At 51.6% G+C, this 21,582-nt stretch overlaps 1 protein-coding gene across 1 annotated transcript in view; it reads left to right on the forward strand.

Moving 5' to 3' along the window:
* The window catches only part of PTPRU (protein tyrosine phosphatase receptor type U), a 278,752-nt gene extending 260,264 nt beyond the window's left edge, over window positions 1–18,488 (forward strand). The window contains 3 exon segments of the mRNA XM_030539047.1: window positions 5,196–5,353; window positions 7,763–7,898; window positions 15,672–18,488. Of these exon segments, the coding sequence (XP_030394907.1) occupies window positions 5,196–5,353; window positions 7,763–7,898; window positions 15,672–15,734 (357 nt within the window). The 3' untranslated portion in view covers window positions 15,735–18,488.
* The last annotated feature ends 3,094 nt before the right edge of the window (window positions 18,489–21,582 follow it).

The following is a 21,582-nucleotide window of genomic DNA, read 5'->3' on the forward strand; positions in this document are numbered from 1 at the left end:
ACCCGCCCTCCTTCCCCACTGTCGGAGTAGCCGGCAAGAAGGAACTGAGGAGCGGGCGGGCCGGCAGGGGTATATATAGAGCGCCATGGCGGCGCCACTCTAGGGGGCGACCTGCCGGCCCACTGGAGTTGCTAGGGTAAAAAAGTTTCCGACGAACGTGCACGCGCGGCGCGCACACCTAACTGGAATGGATGTGAGCAACACATCTCGAAGAACAACAGTTACAAAGGTGAGTAACCGTCTTTTCCCGGCAAGCTGGGATGTGAACCTACCCCACACTCTCCCAACTGTCGTGTGTGCCCGGCTGACGCGCACGAACCATTTGTTAATGCGCTTTGAGCTAGTCCTCTCTCAAAGGGAGCAGTGTGCTTGTTTGTGTGCATCCGTCTGCGCATCAGCAGGGTGCACACAGACAGAGCGTGGCAGGCTAGTGGGGAGGAGATGCACACCCCGCTTGCCATGATCTGGTTGTGTAGATGAGCTCTTAACCACTTGGCATTGCTCTGTAAAGGGCCTTAAAGGGGGGGAAAGTAATTTAAAAGAGAAGAGTGTGCATCTGAAATCAGACCCATCTCTGTGCATTAGGGGAAGGACTTTCTGGGCCCAGCTGGTGGTCAGTTTATGCCACACCATAGAGAGGGAGAGCCCCCAGAATCATTATCCTTGCTACAGTGGAACCAGCAGAACAGAGCCGCTTTCCTGCTAGGCTGAGAAAAAGACCATAGAGTCTTTACCATACTTCATGTCGCTTTCACAGTGCATCTCAGCCAGTTTTGGTCACCCTTACATGAAGGAAAATACACTGACAAGATAGGCAAGGAATGAGATGGGGAGAGGGACAGGATCTTCCGGAGAAGAGATTGAGAAGAATGGGTAGATTTAACTGGGAGAGCAGGCCATGAAGAGGGGGCAGGAGTGGAATCTTTAAACTAGCAAAAGGTTCCCAAAGCACTAGCCCTTGTGCCCTGTGTGAGGTCACTGGACGGCACAGCTGGCAGGTGGGGCGTGATCCCGGGAGAAGTGTTGGGGTCATGTAGGAGAAATCTTTGCCATCACTACCTGGCTGTCTGGAGTCTGAAACGTGAAAAGGCTCTTGGCCAGCACTGGGTTTCCCTTTTTGGCAGTCAGGAGGGAGTTTTTCACTGCACGTGCGTTTCTTCTTGGATTGGCTACACATTGTGTTTGTGGGTGGGGGCGGTTCTCCAAGGAAGGGGTTTTACCTCAGCCAAGGTTCAGAGCTAATCTAGAGTAGACATGGCAGAGCTGGCATTGCATGCCTAGGCACTATGCTGATTGGCACACCGCAGACAGACAGACAGAGGTCAGTGGTTGGACAGGGAGAAGGCTTCCATGGCTGCTACTAAGGGAAGCATTGCTGCTTAGTGGATAAGATGGGACTCCTGAGATCCAAGTTCTGCTCCTGGCTCTCCACTGGCCTGCTCGGGGACTTTAGGTAAGTCACATCACAGCCTTGTGCCTCAGTTTCCCCTTCTGCAAAATGGGGATAATAATGCTGAGCTCCTTCGTAAAGTGCTTTGAGATCTGCTGATGAAAAATGCTAGATGAGAGCCAGATATTCTTATTATAGGCCTACACAGAGCTAGATTTACCTATGGCTACATTAAAATTTGTGATGGGTGAACTACCAGGATTTAGGAAGAACTTTCCCTGTGTGGAGATCATTCTATAATTGCGCATTATGTTCACTTTCCTCCAAAGCATCTAGTACTGGCCGTGGGTGGAGACAGGCTCGTGCATTAAATGGCCGTCAGATCGATCTGGTCTGGCAGTTCTGGTCGATGTGGTCTGAGAACTGAGCAGGGCCTTCGACCATAGCCCAAAAAGGATTCTAACCCTTTGTATTTTTGCCACCTGATGGCATTTGCTCCCCACTTCCCCCCTGCCTCATTATTTTTCACTTTCCCCTCTTGCATTTCTGGATTCCAGCTGGAAGGAGAAAGGCTGAGATCCTGTAAGGAGGCCTATTCTGGCCAGATTGCTGTCCTAAATCTCAGACCCAAGAAGTCTGGATAAGATTCAGAGAAGCATCCATGCTTTCTGGAGCATGTCTGAACGGACTCATTTCGAGGTCTGCCTGTTGCTAGCACTTAGCAATGTTTGGAGCAAGACCAAACCTCATTTAGCCTCTAACTTTAATGTCAGAGCCGAGCCTGCCTGATGGGCCTGGGTGCTTCAGTTGCATTTTGATGTCTCCATTTGCTGTCTTGCATAATTGGATCAGCGTAGAGACAGCCCCCGACCCTCAGGCTCCTTCCTTTGCTGTACCCCAGGGCCTATTTTTAATGGATACCATATGTTAGCAAAATGTCCACTCCCCACCAGCACCTGTCTGGCAGGTGACTTCCAGAATAACTGCAGGCAGGTCATTAGCTTTGCTGCCTCAGTGGAAACTGACCAGTAAATGGCATGTATAATGGGTTCCTCCCAGGGTGCCACCTGGAACTGGGGTACCACCGAGCCCTCTGACCCACCAGCCTGGGCTCCCTCTCGCACTGTCCTGCGTGACGAGCTGCAAAGCCCTCCAGGCTGGACTTTACACAGGTAGGGACACACCCAGCTGCAGTTACATGCAGGCTCTTTAACCACCAGCCTAGGACCCCAGAGCAGTATGTCCTGCCCTGGTCAAATCTGGTCAGTCTATGGGTTTAACATCTGGTCCACCTATCCTGCAATGTGAAGAGGACCCTATACATTTGTGGTCACCAAGCTGAGATTTTCCCAGGCTCCTTAGTCAAACACACACTGGGTTTGGATTAAAACGTAAAATAAGTTTCTTAACTACAAAAGATAGATTTTAAGAGATTATAAGGGATAGCAAACAGATCAAAGCAGATTACCTAGTAAATAAACAAAACCACAGACTGATCTTAACATACTAGCTAGGTTGGATATGAATTAGATTCTCACTCCGAGTGATAAACAGACTGGCAGATTCTTAAGGCACAAGCTGCCTTCGCTTTGCAGCTTGCATTTCCCAGGTTTTCATACACAGGCTAGAAATCCCTTTAGCCTGGGACCATCACTTCCCCCTGTTCAGTCTTTGTTCCTCAGGTGTTTCCAGGTGTGGTATTGTAGGGAGAAGGAGGTACTCTCATGATGTCATTTCTCCCATTTTATATCTTCTTCCCACTTTCTGGAAAGCTCTTTTGCTGTGACCTGGGTCAAACAGTTCCCACTGTGTCATGCTATCTCTGAGAGGGGTTTCTGTTGTGCACAGTTCCTGGAGTAATCCCTGTGCTCGTGTGCATTTCCTCAATGAGCCATTAACATTGTTTGGCCTTTTTACTGTCGTAGATGAAAGGCTGCCTGTGGGTGTTTTCATCCTCACAATGTGTTTCAGTAACACATACGTAGCCAAACTTCAGAATTCATACGACGATAGCACGTACAATCCAATGAGATATTAATGTCTAGGCAGATCCACACTTTTAGAATGGTACCTCACAAGGCACATTTTGTGCAAAACATATCTGAGTTACATGACAGTGGTGGTGAATATTGGAATGTCAGGTGTGTCACGCATGGAAAGTCAACTTCAGATCCTCTCCGGAACTTGCAAGCAGCCTAGGTGAAATGAGCAGCTAGGATCTTCAATCCAGACAGCGGAAAGGGCCTACTGAATTGTTGCCTCTTCCCCAGATTATCTGGGTTTGGGAAGTTGTATCATGAACTAGATGGAGCTGTTTCAAACCTGGCACTCTGCAGTCCTGCCTGGGTGCTGCTTTAAAGGGAAAGCGTTACACTAGAGAATCAAATCAGTCTGGCAGCTGCTGCTGTGTGTGTCTGAGGGTGATTGCTGGGTGCTGCTGTGTGGAGTGGGAGAGAGCACGTGTGGCGTGTAGTTATGTGCGCTGCTCCAGGTCGTGTTATATCTAAAGTGTATGTGGGAGGGACACATGTAACTGTGAAGCTGAGGTAGGTCTGATATTGTATGCTGCTCCGTGTGGTGTAGGTGATACTGGGACCCACGTGCATGGGTATGCTTGTGTGATGGTGTGTGTGTGATAGTGACACTTCTTTCTGTGTGATAGGAGAATAAATTCTCCTCTCCTGGCCCTTGGTGTAAATCCAGAAGTCAGTGGTGTTGCTGCAGCTTCACATCTGTGTAAGTGGGAGCAGAATCGGGCCCTGTGTGCACACCAGTGGGGGCAAAGCAAGCCCTGCGCACTGCGCGTTGAGCTGATTTTGCCAAGTGCTGCACCGTCCTTTGGGATGTAAACATGAGATCAGCCTGTACTGCCACAGAGCAGGGTGCCGGGAGTGGGAATTCTGTGGCCCTGCTGATTATAGAACTAAGAACAGGTGCCTGGCTCCATCCCACCTCGGTATCTAGGATCCTAGCCCGAGATCCAGCGCTGTTTGCTGGGAATTCAACAACCTGCCTTAGATTTCTCTCTCCCTTCCCTTTCACCTGCCCTCCTCCCCGCCCCATGGGCTTGTTGCTGAAAACAGCAATCCCAAGTAGAGCACCGGGCCCGGTGTTTCATTGCACAAGCCAGGCTTCATTCCTAGAGTATTTTCATCTTCTCAGTCAGAACTGAGCCCCTCATCCATCTGGCTAAAGCCCAAGCTTACTTAGCTTTGTGCATATAAATCCTTCTCCTCCCGGAGCCTTCTAACTGCATTAGATTGCAAAGCTAACTAGATTACTAGGGTATTAAAGAGCATTCTTACCATTCAACCCCCTGGCCGGATGGCTCTGTTTCGAGAGGTTTGCTGTGAACGCAGAATGAATAAATGTAGGTGCTCTCGGCTGAGTACTTACGCGGTAATCTATTGTGTCCACCCTGAGTGGGACCCAGAATGCAACAGCAGGGGTGGCTGCAGGGCAGGACTGAGGTGCATTATGTGGGGAGTCCAGGATGGGGCTAGTGGTGGGGCTACAGGTTAGGGTGAGGTGTGTTGTCAGAGCTGAGTGTGTGTTTGGAGGGTTGTGACTGGAATGGCCAGGCAGTGCAAATCAGGGTTGAGATGCACAAGCAGAGGTGCTGGGGAGATGACTGAATAGCAAAGGATTTGGGGAGGGTGGATGATCACTTTCCTATGCCCTGCCCATGCAAAGCCTCCCTTCCACAAGCATTGACATGTCCCGAGTCGCCCCTTGCTCCTAGCACACCCTCCAGCAGGACGCCTAGGAAGGGGGCCGTACTCACACACTGATGGGCCTCTTCTAGTTGCAGGAAGGGCACCTGATGGTCCGGCATTTCCAGTACCTGAGATGGTCAGCGTACAGGGATACGCCAGACTCCAAGAAGTCGTTCCTGCACCTGCTGGCCCAAGTGGAGAAGTGGCAGGAGGAGAGCGGTGACGGGAGGACAGTCGTGCACTGCTTGTGAGTAGCCCCTGGAGAACAACAGCCTGCTCACCAGGGCTGGTGGCCAGTGGCTCCTGCCAGCCCACGGGACTAGAGGGGAGCGACCCCTATCAACCCACCCACCCTTAGTGCTGCCCAAGGGCCCTCCTGGGCGTGAAGTCTGTGTTTTAAACAAGCCACCGTGGATGCAGTTCTGTGCACGCGCAGCGCCACGCGTGGACCTGGCAGCTGCCGTCTTGTTCTGATCCCTGTGGCAAGTTTTGAGGCATTTAAAAAACACCTGCCTTCCGACCTCGCTAGCCTGATTTGAGTCAATCCGTTGAGGTCAGTGGAGCCGCTCCTCCTGGACACCAGCTGAGGCCCAGGCCTGCTGCAGCCAGAATGGAAGCTGCTCCTGTCGCTGTGGGGTTGAGCAGCAATCCCAACTGCCGCATGGGGCCCCGGGAGCCTGCCGGGCTTTTGAGGAGAAGGGGATAGAGGCAGTGGCTAAGTGATTGCGGTGACGTGCTCTCCAGCAGGGCTGGTTACCGAGCTCACACTCCGAGTGCACTCAACTGTCCTCCATCCATTTGCTCGCATACGGGCATGCGCGCGCACAGACATGGGGCACGATGAGTTTTCAAATCGACAGAAACAGCTGGCGAGTTTTAATCAAAAATTAATTACAGCCTTGTCCATCTTCATTAGTCTAAGGATAATTTGAGAGCGTCCTTTGTAAAATACGGCTCCCCGCCCCCTCGGAGCTTTGAGGAGATGAAGACCGGGTGCAAGGCGAGGAGGAGGGTGTGGAGGCTGATAAATCACAGGCCGGTGTGTCTGGCAAGGCTGATGTGTTCGCAGGTGGAGGCAGGGGGTACCCAGTGGTGCTAAGCAGAACGATGGGACATGAGCGATACACTGGGTTCTGAGGACAGCCGCTACCCTAAATAGACATCCTAGATAAAGAGGGGAGAACAGAGGGACCAGAGCCATGGAGAGAGAAAGGAACGTGCCCCAGTTACACAGGAAGTTTGTGGCAGAGCCAGGAATTGAACCCATGCTCTGAGTCCAGGCCCGATGATCTGCAAGACCCCACCCTTCCTCGTTGAAGCGCCTCTGACAAGTCTTGGGGTGTGGGAATGAGCTCCCCCCCATGTGAACCAGTTTGGTCAGTTCGGAGTTAGGAGAATGTCAGTATCACAGTGGGATGGTGTCAGGTCTCAGCTTTGCTTTGTGGGAGGTTCAGTCGGGCCCAGCTTGGCAGAGGGAAAACCTAGACCACCACCACATGAATTCTAGGGGAGCCCGTCCAGCCAGGAAATGCACGGTGTGAACAGCTCCTGGCAGCAACCACCCTCAAATTATTTCCAATACGCCAGAGACAGCAAAGTGAGATCCCTTGTCTCAATGAGAGGCTCCTACCACAGACCCCAGGGGTCCCCGCCTGCTCACCCCCTGCCAGAGTGAAAATTTCTAGCCCTTGTTTTCCATGTCTGAGTCAGGTTCTGATCCATGACGATACTCCACCTTGCTCCCCAGAGCTACTTAACTTCCTTAACAGGCCCCTGACAGGGAAAACAGGAGGATGATGAGGCAGGATGGTCCATGGTTATGGTGCTGGCCTGGGTTCAACTCCCTGCTATAGCCCAGACTTAGGAAAGTCACTTAGTCTCTGTGCCTCCATTTCCCATCCCCTGGGGATAACAGCACTGTCCTACCTCACAGGGGGCGTCCTGAGGATTCAGACAGTAAAGATTATGAGGGGCTCAGACACTATGGTGAGTTAGAAACAAGTTCCGCAGCCCTGAAGGAAGGTTCACGCCTCTGTAATTGCCAGGACCACTCTTGGTACCTTGTATTAAATTAGCTACAGCCCTGGCTCCCCACCAGCCATCTGGTCCAGGAGCCTATTGCACCGTTTGGTCCGTAGCTCAGCCATTTCATTCTTTGGAGTTCCGGGGTGTCCAGCCGGGCCTGGCGACGTGTGGCTCTAATGAATCCCTTTGCTCCCTGACTTGCTTCTCCAACTCCTCACTCTGGCAGTAGCTCGTCTTTTCTTACTGAAAAGGGGAAGGTGGTATCCGCTGCAGCAGGGGCTGATGCACACACGGGTGCCTGCAACTAGTCACCCTGAATGGAACTGGCCTGATTTTCAGAGGCATTGTGTGCTGGCAGCTCTCACTGCCATCTGAATGTCAAGCCACTTATCAAGGCCCCCAAGTTGAAAGCGTTGGCATTTGCCTCTCCATGCTTCACTTCCTACCTCCCGGTATCACAGAGCTTAATTCACTAAAGCCTGTCAAACACTAGCAGATCCCCAGAGGAAAGGGGCCAGCCATTGCCGCTGCTTTGCTCTGTTTTAGTGAGGCTGCTCTTGGGGCAGCTGCTCTGTGGGTCTCCTTGTGCACTGGCTCTCCACTGGCTGACTCCGTGTATCTCTCCCGCTAGGAATGGGGGTGGTCGGAGCGGCACTTTCTGTGCCTGTACCATGATCCTGGAGATGATCAAGTGTCACAACTTGGTGGATGTTTTCTATGCTGCAAAGACCCTCCGCAACTACAAGCCAAATATGGTTGAGACCTTGGTAAGTGCTGAACGATACCCCCAGCCCTGTCCCTTCTGCCTGCCTCCCGCTCGACCTGCTCCTGTGTGTCAGAAAGTCCTGCTGGGCAGTCCAGGCATGCTGGGGTCTAGGTAATCCAGCCTGGGCCGGGGAGCCAGGAGAGACAGACACCAAGCCTGCGTCAATGTTTTCGTCTCAGCCTGGCACCTTCTTCCCCTGTCCAAGCCACTTGCTGCACGTGACATGGGTGCATCCCAGAGTGTGAGGCAATGACCTCATAGTGTCATTGCTGGGCTCATCCCCTGAATAACAGAGGGGGCGGTTTGTAGTTAATTCACTGGATATGATTCCAGCTGTTCCTGGAGGTTAGGAGCAGTAGGGGTCCTGGATGAGGAGCAAAGGGGGGCAGCCCGTGGAGCATTTTCTGGTCTCAGGCTCCTGGCCAAGCCCCATAGTCAGGCTGGTCTCCTTGTTCTGATGGGACCTGCCTGGTGCGCACACTGTCAGATGGACACCATGTGCTGCCAGATCGGTTGGACCCCAAAGCAGGCCACTGCTGGTGGTTTCATCAGAGTTTCCCTGTTTGTGAATTCATACCCCAAACTCAGGGAGTGCAGATCTGAACGGAGACTGAAGAATGGGCTGGGAGGCACCTGGGGCTGAGCCAGCTGGGTCCGGCATTGCTCTGCGTTGGAGACTCCATGGCAGGGCAGATCTGTCGGCCACCCGGTGTGGTAACCTGATCCTCACAGTAACTGCACCCCTCCACCCCGCTCCCATGCCCTTGTGTGCAAGGTGACGGTGCTTAGCCACGACATGGTCCCACATGATCCCACCGCAGTGCCTGAATGAGAGCCACACCGGTGAAGGCCTTGCTGTGATTGATCCACACAGGATACTGGGGGGCTCAGTTCTCTGCCCACACATCTCCTGGGTGGGATACAAGGGACTTCTCTACACTTCAGTGGGAAGAATCACTCAACAGGACAACAGGGTCTCCAGTGGGTTGCATTCGCCTGTGGTTGCCCTGCCTTTTCTATCTCCGAGCACCAGAACCCATCGTGCACACACCACCCGCTAAAGACAACCTAACAACTCCTGTGTAGGAACAAAAGTAATCCTAACAATGGTTTAGGCCCATTACTAGATGGAGATGGTAAACCTGTTAATCACGATGCAGAAAAGGCAGACGTGTTCAGTAAATATTTGTGTTCTGTATTCAGAAAGAAGCATGTTGATGTGTTTGTGGCACATGAAAATGATGTCTGGGGGAGGAGGAGGATTTCCAGTCCATTGGTAACCAAGGAGGATGTTGAATGACATCTGCTAGGGATAAACATTTTTAAAGAAGCAGGCTTGGATAACTTGCACCCAAGAGTCCTAAAAGAGTTAGCTGAGGAGGTCTCTGATGTAAACTTCTAATAAGTCTGAGAATACTGGGGAAGCTCCAGAAACCTGGAAGAGGGCTAATTTGGCAATATTCAAAAAGAGGAAGTGGAATGACCCAGATAGCTGCAGGCTGACTGGCCTGACATCAGACCCGGGCAAAATAATGGAAAAATTGATACGGGATTCAATTCATAAAGAATTAAAGGAGAGGAATATAATGAATACCAGCCAATATGGTTTTATGGAATATAGGTCTTGATTTCATTCTTTGAGGTGATTATGAGTTTGGTTGACGAAGGTAACTGCCTAGATGTAATGTACTTAGACTCTTGTATGGCCTTTGACTTAGTCCCACATGACATTCTAATTGGATAATGTTAATTTTCCAATGTCAGTAAAGCATATGTTAAATGGAGTAAGAACTGGCTAACTGACTGATCTCAATAAGTAGCTGTCACTGGGGAGTGATCAAGTGAAATCACTGCTGATAACATTTGCAGATGATGCAGAGATAGGCAGAGCGGTAAACAAAGCTGAGGACAGGCAGTCCTACAGATCGATCTGAATTTCTGGGTAAACTGGACCTGTGCAAACAACAAGTGTTTTAATTCAGCCAGATGTAAAGTTGGACATCTGGAACAAGGAATGCTAGCCACGCCTACAGAATGGGCGACTGTATCTGAAGAGCAGTGACTCTGCAAAGGATCGAGGGCCTCATAATAACTCACCGTGAGCTCTCAGTGCAATGCTGTGGCGAAAAGGGCTGATGCGATCCCTGGGTGTGTAGGAGTGGGGTGGTGCTTTTATATCTGCACGTAGCACTGGTGACTCTGATGCTGGAACGCTGCATATAGTTCTAGTGTCCACATTTTCAGAAGGGTGGGGAAAATGTGACGGGGGGAGTGCCAGAACGAGCCACAAAAATGATTTGAGGTCTAGAGAAACGCCTGACAGTGAGAGCTGAATGTGTTTAGTTTATCTAAGAGAAGATGGAGAGGGGACTTTACAGTGTATCAGGATCTTCACAGGGAACAAATATTACAGGGCTCATTAATCTAACCGAGGAAAGCAGAACAAGAACCAATGAGTGGAAACTGAAGCCAGACAAATTCCAGTTAGAAATAAGGCACATTTTTTTTAACAGTCAGGGTGATCAATCACTGGCACAAACTCCCAAAGGAAGTGGTGGATTCTCCATCATTTGATGTCTGCAAATCAAAACCTGATGTCTTTCTGGAGGATGCTTTAGCCAAACCCAAGTGATTGGGTTCAACGCAGGGATGGCTGGGTGAAATGGAATGGCCTGTTCTGTACAGAAGCTCAGACTAGATGTTCTTATGGTCCCTTCTGGCCTTCAGCTCCAAGAGCTTTGTTGTTGGCATTGGGCAACAACTCTCACAACAATCAGGCTTCACTGTAGCTCTTCCCCTCTCCCGCCTTGCCATCAGTCTCTTTCCGGCTCTTTCCTGTGCCCATGTGGATCCTTTGTTGCTGCCAGCCTGTGTTGAGGCTGGGCGGCAGGCAGAGGCCTCCCTTCTGCCGTCCATTCCTCAGCAGAAGCTGCCCCCTCACAAACACGCTCAGTGGGACATTGCTGAGGGCGCCGTGTGATCTGACTAGGCTGGACGGAGGTGGCGTGGAGTCAGACGAGCGGCGTGGGACCGGTGACATCCATATCCCACTGTCTGGGCTCTCGTACAGAGCCGTGCGGGATGTATTACCCGAGGAGGTGGGGCAGGTAGCTCACACCTGGGGCCTGTCCCTGCTGGAATCCTCAGCTCCGAATTCTGTGCCGGGGATCAGCTACTCTCAGGAGGACACTGCTGGTTTTGACGTGACTGTAGGTTAGGAGCGGGGCACTTCGCAGAGCTCTGGGTGTGTGCACTTGGGCTGGAAGAATGGAGGCTGCTGCTGAGGAGGAATGAGGTGCACTGGCAGAGCTGGGACTAGAGTAGCAGTGGGTGCTGCAGATTAGGAGGGAAGTGCACAGAGCTGTGTGTAGCAATGGAGGGTGTGTTTACGGTGCACCCAGGAGGGTTGCCAGCCCTCCTGGTTTTGCCAGGAGCCTCCTGGAATCGGGTTCCATCTCCCGGAGGTTACTGAAGCCAAACTACGAGATTTTAGGCCACTAAAAGTCAGGCGGCACAGAGGGACTAAGGCTAGAGACAAGCAAATCATGGCTGAGTGCCAGCTCAGGGGCGTCTACTCTGCAGCCAGAGGTGTGGCCACAGCCCGTGTAGTGAGGGCCCAGGGCTAAGGCAGGCTCCCTACCTGAACTAGCTTCACATGGTTCCTGGAAGCGACTGCCAGGTCCCGGCAGCCCCTAGGCGCATGGGTGGCCAGGGAGGCTCCGTGCGCTGCCCCCACCCTGAGGGCCGGCTCTGCAGCTCCCATTGACCGGGCACCATGACCAATGGGTGTGGTGCCTACGGTGGGAGGGCAATACGTGGAGCCTCCCCTGGCCGCCCATGCGCCTATGGGCCGCAGGGACCTGGCGGCTGCTTCCTGGGCTGGAGCTTCCTGGGAGCTGAGATAAGCGCCACTGGGACCCCGAACTCCTCTCCAGCATCTCAACCTCCTGCCCCAGCCCAGAACCCCGTCCTGTACCCCAAATCCCTCATCACTGGCCCCACCCCAGAGCCCACACCCCCAGCCCAGAGCCCCCTCCCACACCCAAACTCCCTCCCAGAGCCTGCGCCCTCCCCAACCCCCTGCCCCAGCCCGGAACCCCTTTCTACACCCAAACTCCCTCCCGAGCCCATCCCCCCCCCACACACACCCCTGCCCCCTCCTGCACCCCAGATCGCTCATTCCCTGCCCCCACTCCAGAGCCCACACCCCCAGCCAGAACCACACCCCCTCCCACAGTACAAACCCCTCGGCCCCAGCCTGGAGCTCCCTCCTGCATCCTAAACCCCCCAGCCCAGAGCCTGCACCCCCAGCTAGAGTCCTCATCCCTCCCTTACCCCAACCTCCTGCCCCAGCCCAGAGCCCTTTCCTGCACCCCAACCCCCCTATCCCTGGTCCCACCCTGAGCCCGCACCCCCAGCTGGAGCCCCACCCCTTCCCTCATGCCAACCCACTGCCCCCAACCTGGTGAAAGTGAGGAGGATGGGGAAGCGCCAGCGACAGAGGGAGGCGGGAATTGAGCTGATGGGGCAGGGCAGAGGGTGGGGCAGGGGTGTTCAGTTTTGTGCCGTTAGTTGACAACCCTACCTACATCTGGTTGGGGTCAGAGCTACATAGGGGTCAAGCCAGGGGGTTTATCACTTTGCTAGAGGAATCCGAGTGATTTGTTGCATTTTTCAAAGCCAGGTGGCCAGCATGTTCGCAATGCCTGGATTATAAAATCCCTCGCTCTAAACCAAAATGGCTTTGGGGGGGGCGTGTGCTTTGCATTAGGAATTAAACCGGGGTTGGGCGGGAGGAGAAAAAGTAATGAAAAGGCGCAGTCATAGGCATGAAGTCGTCAAGCCCAAAGGTATTACAAAAAAGCAGCATTTCGGGTCAGAACACAAGCTTCTCCCAGGCTTAAATGAACCTGAAATGTCTGTTCCAGGAAACTCAATCTAATGGAGCCACCGCGGGCCAGATCTCCCACTGGGACAAATGGGGGTAGCCTCTCTGAAGTCAGGGGGTCTGCTCCACTTCAGACCTACTGCGGTTCCCCCTGGGCCTTCCCCCTCCCCACACTTTGGCTGCCCAGGAGGGGGGTGATATTTTTACATGATTATAAAAAGAAACAATCCCTTTCCTTAATCCAAAAGCATTCTGTGGTTTTAATCTCTGTGGCTGCCTCCTCTCTTTGATTTCCTTCCCCCCTGGAACCTCCCACACACCTGGCCAGCCTAGTGGTACCCCCCCCCCCCCCACGGCTAATTGGATTCTTTTTGAAGGCCACTGATGCTTCGCGCAGAGCTTGCTGGAGGATTGTGCTTTAGAAGCATTTTGCTCTCTTGCACAGATTTCTTGTGCAGGGGATTTTGTGCCCCCTCTTGTCTTTGTGTTTGCAAAGGGAATCGCTTGCAAACAGGATCCTCGTTGCTCTGAGAGGGTCCCGAAGCTCATCCCCCTCACAAAGTCACAGCTATCCTCTGCTTGGGATGTACTGTGTCCAGTTTGAGGTCCCTCACTACAAGAAGGATGTGGACAAATTGCAGAGAGTCCAGTGGAGGGCAATGAAAATGATAGGGGGTTGAGGCACATGACTTACGAGGAGAGGCTGAGGGAACTGGGATTGTTTAGTGCAGAAGAGAAGAATGAGGGGGGATTTGATAGCAGCCTTCAACTACCTGAAGAGGGTTCCAGAGAGGATGGAGCTTGGCTGTTCTCAGTGGTGGCAGATGACAGAACAAGGAGTAATGGTCTCAAGTTGCAGTGGGGGAGGTTAGGGTGGATATTAGGAAAAACTTTTTCACCAGGAGGGTGGTGAAGCACTGGAATGGGTTCCCTAGGGAGGTGGTGGAAAATCCTTAGAGATTTTTAAGGTCAGGCTTGACAAAGCCTTGATTGAGATGATTTAGTTGGTGTTGGTCCTGCTTTGAGCAGGGGGTTGAGTGTTGAGTCCCAAATAGGGCTGGGAGCCAGAGGAGTAGATGGGCACATGCTCTGCTAGTGGGAAAAGGGCTCATTCCATTAAAGGCACCAGAGCCGCTCTGTCGCCATGGGCTGATGCCTGGCTTGGCGCATCCATGCACAACCGTGCTCTTAGAGCTTAAGCTGTCCAGGGCAGAAAGATACTAGTAAACTTTAGGGTCTGTCTAAATAAATACATAATAATCCTCCCATTAAGAGGAAGTCGTTATTTTTAGCCCTTTCTCTAATGGGAAAATAAGATCCTGTATCTCGTCTAAATATAGATAAATCAATGCACAGGGTAGCAATTCTAGCCGGGGGAATTTTCACATAGGATGTAAGTCATAGCCACAAAATATATGCAGACAAGGGTACTTTCATTGCGCCCACTCAACCCAGACTGGCACAGACACCAATTAACTGTCCCTGTACCAAGGGAGCGGCAATGACTCAGCTGTGCTCCTGGTGCAGGTATCCAAGCCATTGCACCGACAGGCAGGCTGTAAGGCTTTGCTGCAGGGAGCCGTTTGTTTAGGGCTCACTTCCTTGAATGTAAACAGTAAGACTCCCCTGATGCCAGTATTCCCAGGATCAGGCCCTTCAGCTGCCTTAGTGGAGCTTATATATGCATGCATCTGTTGGCACGTGCAGTCCCCTGCTTCGTACATGCAAGGGTGGGCTCGGAGCCGACAGGCACGGATGTGTAGCAGATGTAGCAAAGACCCCCGCACCTGGCTGACCTCGTGCTCCGTCCTGTTTCAGGTGGGGGCTGCCATTGACACTAATGAGGAACCAATTCCATGCGGCAAACCCCCACCAACTGGCACGAATTGGCTCCCTTGTTGGCAGACTTGGAGGGGAGGCTGAGAAATGAACAGACCACAGAGACTGAACTTCCCTTTCTTCTCTAGAATTTAGGTCTTCTGAGTCAGGGCTGAGCTGCATTGGTCAGGTGGTTTGTAGGATGCTTGTGCTTCCATTGCCAAGGAGGAATAATCCAGGACCTTAGTCCCCAGGTCTGTCCCCAGGCACCTTTCACCAGTGTCAAATGCATTATTTTTTTTTTAATGACTGGGTAATGTTCAGGGGGGTTGGAACAATTTGTATAGTGGAGGTGCTGAGAGCGATTGCACCAAACTGTAAACCCTGGATATGATGGAAACCCCTTCAAGTGAGAGGGTGCGGAAGCACCCTAGTCCCAGCACCTATGGTAATGTTACGAGTGTTCTCCAAAAGTACTGTCTGGATCCATGTAGGTAGTTCATAGCTCACAGTACCAGCGTATGGTGCTCAGGAGAATGCAGCATAAGCAGAGCTGGTTGGAAAGGCTCAGAAGGAATGTTTTTCCATTGGAAAATACCAATTTTGTCAAACGTGAAACGTTTTGTGGAAACGTGTCACCAATGATGCAAATTCTTTTGGGAAGAAAAATGGGAAAAAGCAGTTCTCTAAGGTTGAATTATTGCATTCATACCTATTCAAAATAGAACATTTTGATTTTTCCATTTTGAACTGACTTTTTATTTAATTTTTTAAGTAATATAATAGAATTAATTAATGGGAAAAAGTCAAAATTGGAACAAAAGGTTTTGATTGACCTGAAGCATTTTTTTTCCAGAATTTCATTTTGCAGGAAATTTAGAAATTTCTTGTTTTCTTTCTATTTTGGAGCCACAGACATTTCAAAATTGTGAAACTGCAAATCTAGTTCCTGCTCTGGTATATTCATAGGCTTCTAGGACCAATAAAACCTCTTGTGCAATACAAGGGTCTTACACTGGGCAGCTGTTTACTTCAGCTTTTCACGCATTTCTTTTCTTCTTCTTAAAGGAACAGTATCATTTCTGCTACGACATAGCACTGGAATACCTGGAATCACTGGAGACAAGATAGCATCGTGCCGGAAGATGGAAAGCAAATGTTTGTTTAGGGTTCACGCCAAACATGCATTTTGCACTTGGACTTTGAGCTAGTGTGACTGGTGAGAGGAGGGGGAAATAATGGACAGAATAAAAAAATTACAATAATGAAAAGCAAAAGGCAGGACATGGAGAAATGTCAGCCATGATAGATCTTCATCCTCCTGCTCTCCATCTCCCAGGCCCTCTTTCCACACTCATGGGATAGAGCTCAAACAGGTTGGTTGCCAGCACTCGTTCCCTTACCATGGTGATGCTGCCGTGACAGCCAGGACTGTGAAACATAGAAGGGCGAGTAAGAGGACTTCACCTGTGGACACCTTTGGACACATCCAACGCAGGAGCAGACCATGGCTAAAGCAGAAGCAAAGTGGGAAGGAAAAAAGAGGAATTCCAGCCTGTTTCTCAGTGATGGTCGCAAAGGATTTGTGGAAACAACAGTAGTTGGGGTTTTTGAATTGTATTTTCAGTCTAAGCAGCTTTTCAGAGGAGCCCAGAAGGCCCTCTGCAGCCTTTGGCCTCTGTGGAGACACAAGCCATGTTGGAGTGAAGACACTAAAGCGAGTTGTGTCATTTTCAGTCTCAGTTTTAATCATGAGTTTGATGTTCGCTAATGGATGCCAACTTCCCGAGAGAGAGTCATATTTTATTTGTGTGTCCCCCCAGAGCATTTAGCCCATTGGCAGATGTGGGGATGGGGGAATCCAGGCTGTGTAAAATTGGGCAGGGGCATAACGACTGCTCCTGTCCAGTGCTCACACCCAGCCTAAGCTATCCTGGCAAGGTTTTCTGAAGTGGCTAAGTGATTTTGGGTGCCTCAATCTTTTGGGTGCCCATAACGAGGTACGTTAAAGGCCCCTGATTTTCAGAGGGCGAGTTCTCAGCCCTTCCTGGAAGGTCCTTTCAAGGTGTCTCAAACTGGGTGCCCAAAAGTTGAGACGACCACAATCACCTGGTCGTCCTGGCCTTCCGTGTGTGGTGTTTCACAGTCTCCTGGAACCAGCCGCTTTGCCACTGGCTGCTGCCTCGCTCAAAGGACAGCAGCAGTCAGCAACTAAGCAGGAAGGAACCTTCTAAGAGGGCTGAGTCAGTATTGCTAGCACCAGATGGCACGTGGGAATAGGTCTGGGCTGGGTAGCCACAGCTGGAAGCAGTGGGGGCCTCAGAATTAAGGCCAAAATATTTCAGTCGGGAGGGTCTGACCCTCAGATTAGAGCAGGTAAATTCAGAGGAACCCCACAGAGTGGCCAGATCCTGCACTCTGTTACAGCTGGTGTAAATCAGAGTGTTTCCTTTTGAAGCCTGTGGGCCAAAATCTACTATGGTAAATGCAGAGGAATTCCACTGCAATCGCAGCCCGGAGGCTGCCGGCAGTTACACCCCGGTACATCTAGATCCAACCAAGTGATATCTGTAGCAAGTCCTCCATTACCAGGGCAGGTTTATCAGCTCTGAAATGGGAGCAGCATCTGTCCCAGGGGTGGGCAAACCACGGTCCGTGGGCTGTTTCCGGCCCATCCGACATTTTTATCCAGCTCTCGAGCTCCCCCTAGGGAGTGGGGTTGCGGGCTTGCTGCAGCCCGGAGCTCCCATCAAGGAGCGGGACTTTCCCTGCTGCGCCCACCCAGGGCTCCCCCGCACCCGACTCACAATTCCCTTGATGAGCACCATCTTCCAGCACCCAGAGCCACACTGCGCAGGTGTGACTTCACTGCTCTTTCTGGGATCAGAAACCCCCACCCACGCAGCAGCGCACCCAGTCCCCTCCCGGTCCGCTACGGCTCCACCCTCGAGAGCCTCAAAACTGCCCAGGGGCTGCACCCGTCCCAGCTAGGTTCCTCTGCCCGTGGAGGGGCCTGGTACTGCCGCCTTGGTGTCACTGCCAGCAGGTCCCATAGGAGTCCCCGGTACCACCCCTGTAGAGCCCCCTCACCACACCCCACGAGTCCCCCCTCCCCCCACCTCAGTAACATCCCATATAGAGCCCCTCCATGTTACACCCCATAGAGTCCCCCTCCCCCACTGGGCATTCATGGCTCGCTGTGCAATTTCCATACCCAGATGCAGCCCTCAGGCCAAAAAGTTTGCCATCCCTCATCTATCCAGACAGCTAAGAATAGACTTGGGGTCTAATTCATAGGGCAGCTGGGTAGGCAAGAGTGGGATCTGGAGGAGTAGCCAGCACAGGGATGGCAACTGCAGCTGTCCCAGAGAGCAGTGAGCGGGTGGGGAAGGGCAGAGATGAGGTGAGCTGGGGTGGGAAGGGAGGAAGCTTTGTCATAAGAACTTGCAGCAAGGTCAGAGCACTGCATGCCTTGACCTCCTGCTATGGAACATTATTGATGTGGCCAAAACTTTACGGTTTCTGGTTGGGTTGATCCCACCTATTGATGGGGGTTGGCATCAGCAGTCACTTTACTTCATCCTGCTGTCGGAACTGGAAGAAAGGTTCATTCCAGCAGGACGCAGCCCAGGCAGCCTCCAGCTCTTGGGGTGACGTTCAGCAAGGTTTCTCCTCCATAGCTCATCCATTGCTACTACCTCTGGACCCCAAAGTCCTTCGTGTTTCTCTGTTACCCTCAGCAGATATTAACCTGGAGTGGGTTGTGGGCCCCTGACAGCCAGTCTGACTTGGGCTTGGAATGGTATTCCCCTGGAATTCCCCTCTATTCGGCATTGGTGAGGCCTCATCTGGAGTACTGGGTCCAGTTTTGGGCCCCACACTACAAGAAGGATGTGGAAAAATTGGAAAGAATCCAGCAGAAGGCAACAAAAATGATTAGGGGGCTGGAGCACATGACTTATGAGGAGAGGCTGAGGGAACTGGGATTGTTTAGTCTGCAGAAGAGAAGAATGAGGGGGGGATTTGATAGCTGCTTTCAACTACCTGAAAGGGGGTTCCAAAGAGGATGGATCTAGACTGTTCTCAGTGGTGGCAGATGACAGAACAAGGAGCAATGGTCTCAAGTTGCAGTGGGGGAGGTCTAGGTTGGATATTAGGAAAAACTTTTTCACTAGGAGGGTGGTGAAACACTGAAATGGGTTCCCTAGGGAGGTGGTGGAATCTCCATCCTTCGAGGTTTTTAAGGTCAGGCTTGACAAAGCCCTGGCTGGGATGATTTAGTTGAGAATTGGTCCTGCTTTGAGCAGGGGGTTGGACTAGATGACGTCCTGAGGTCCCTTCCAACCCTGAGATTCTATGAATCCAATGGTTTAACTGTCACTTGTTTCAGTGTTCACAGGAGAGCTGTTAAAAAGCCACTTTGCCATCCTAGATCTGTGAGGGTTCAGTGCTCCGCTGAGCAGCTCAGTTCCAGCCTTGCGCCACAAACGACCCTAACAAGCAGCAGTCGGATGCAATTGTGTTATCTGCCACCAGGAACTGAGAGAGCTGAGGGGTTGCCAGTTTGACTCAGCTCTTGCTTCTTCAGGGCATGTGCCGCGCAGTCCTATCCCCGGCCCGGTGGGGAAAGGCCGGGTGGCGCACACAGTCCTCAGAGGGCCCCATCCAAGCCCATTGCAGTCGGGCAGCGTTAGAGCTGGGCTCAGTGTGGCGAAGGCAGGGCCCTCAGATGCTGACTGGTGCGCCGTATGTAAGAGCTTCTCCGTTCAACGGCTGAATTGCACTTACATTCTGGAAGCAGTGGGATGGCGCCAAACCCTCTCGCCAGGGGCCTGCTTACTGCAAACTTTGGATGGCTTCACACCTTGCGGTGCCGGATTGAGCACGGATCTTGGCATTGCTGGAAGGGCATTGGCATAGTGGAAGGTGTGCAAAGAGCAACACGAATGATTTAGTGGCTAGATGCGACTGGCCTGTGAGCAAAGATGTGAGGGAGTAAATCTGCCTAGCTCAGGCAAAGGGCGGCCATGGGAGAACAGTCTACACATATGGACAGAGTGTAAATAGCTGGGAGGGAGAAGAGCAGCTTGCACGGGCCCAAGGTGTAGAAGTAGGAGCAATGGGATGATATGAGGCAAAGGGAATTTAGACTGAATCCCAGGGAAACTTTTGTAACGCTGCTGTCCATTGGGGTGCACAGCTGTCGAATGGGAAGATGTTGGAGACATCATCTGATGAGTTGTGTAGTTGGGAAAATGCTTTGAAGAATGTACTGTGTAGTGTCTTCCCACTGAGGCCAAAGAAGCTATATCAGTGATGAATTTAACCCAGTGTCTGGACTAATCTTGACTCTGCCTCCATAGAGAAGGGTGTGGTGACCCACCACATCTTTTGCATGGCTCTCATTTTGATTCTTCTTGCTTTGCTGCAGCCATTGTGTTCTCAAACTTTCGTATGTCTGATACTTAGGTGGAAGCAGCATCCGAGTGAGCAACCCACTCGGTCCACCTGCACGGCTTTATTCTTGATCCTGAATCTGCGTCGATTCCTGCAGAACCAATGACTCGAGCAGACTGCCTGTGTGTCTGTGCTCCCGTGCTCGCCACCTTGATGTTTACACCACAATGGTGACGAAGCCCATTCCTTCTTGAGGCCCCCTGCTGAGGTCTCTGGGCAGGCTGGGCTACGCTAGGAGTTGGTTCTCCGCACTGCGGGTTGTAAATCTGGAGGTTTATGGTGCTAGTCCTGGATTCGGCACTGGGATAACCCAGTTCAGAATCTGCCCAGTGGCCTTGAGTTAGGAAACTCAAAGAAAATTCAAAAACGCTGGGTGTGGGAGATTTGCTGTTGAGGCCAGGCTGTCACCCCAAATACCTGGCTTTTTGTGATTTTCACACAGTCCTAATGATCACTCACTCCAAGGGCTACACAATCACGTCCTTCTTCCCTGCCCGCCTGTAACGATCTTGGGAGTTCCTTAACGAAGGAACGAGAAAGGAATAAAACTTTACTAAAGCAAACTGGAGAGCAACTGTGCTGAACTGCTGCAAACAGCCGTGCAGTGTTTCCAACATTACATCCCGCCCCCGCCGCCTCCAGGGCACACTCACAACACAGCTCCTTACGAGGGAGAGTCTCTAAGTCACAATCTTTCATAACCATCTCTCTGCACTGCCTTCCCACCTTGACGCAATGGCTGAGCATTCACTTTACCCCTGCCAGAGCAGCAGATGCTCCAGTGACGCCTCCAAGTTTGGAGTAACCCCAGTACCTGCATTAAAAGCCTGAACTGAAATAAAATGTTGTCCTGGTCGCCCTCAGTCCTGTTCACAAGTTTAATGTCGTCTCTTTGGAAAACCTGCTGGAGGCGCTGCCTGGAGAAGGATGTGCATGGGTGGGTCATAGCAGCGCAGTGGTTCTTCCTTCCTGGCCAACGCCAAGAGAAATAGTGCAATACATGATGGGTATGATGTAAATCAGATGATGGGCGCTTTGATAGCTAAGGCTTGGTCCTTGTGATTGCCACCACTGGAACCCTGGCAGAAGCTGTCTAGATCCAATAGGAAGCTGGGATTGGCTTTCATTTCTGGAAATAAATGAGTAAATATCAGGATTTGCCATGAACAAAAAAAGTCACGTTTTGTCTTGCAGAACTAGGAAACCTTTTTTGGTTTTTGAGTGAGCTGCTTCTCCCCAAAGCTCCCACTTGGTGCCTCCATTGTGGGCTGTTTGTGCATCACCTACAATTTATTCTGACCAGAGGGCGGAAAATATTCTGCAGCGTGATTCCCCCATTCTCCCACTCATTTGTTCTGATGCTCACAGGTGAAATGCTACCAGAAAGGCATGCAAAAAAAAAAAAATTCCAACTCCCCTCCTCCCATTCAGTCTGGAGGTGAAGCAGAGGCGGGCTGAGTTGTTTATACGTTTTACAAGCAAGTTTTTGATATTCTCTTTGATGGCCGTCTCTGAATTTTTA

This window comes from Gopherus evgoodei, chromosome 20 (genome assembly GCF_007399415.2).
Source record: "Gopherus evgoodei ecotype Sinaloan lineage chromosome 20, rGopEvg1_v1.p, whole genome shotgun sequence".
Classification (NCBI taxonomy): domain Eukaryota; kingdom Metazoa; phylum Chordata; order Testudines; family Testudinidae; genus Gopherus; species Gopherus evgoodei.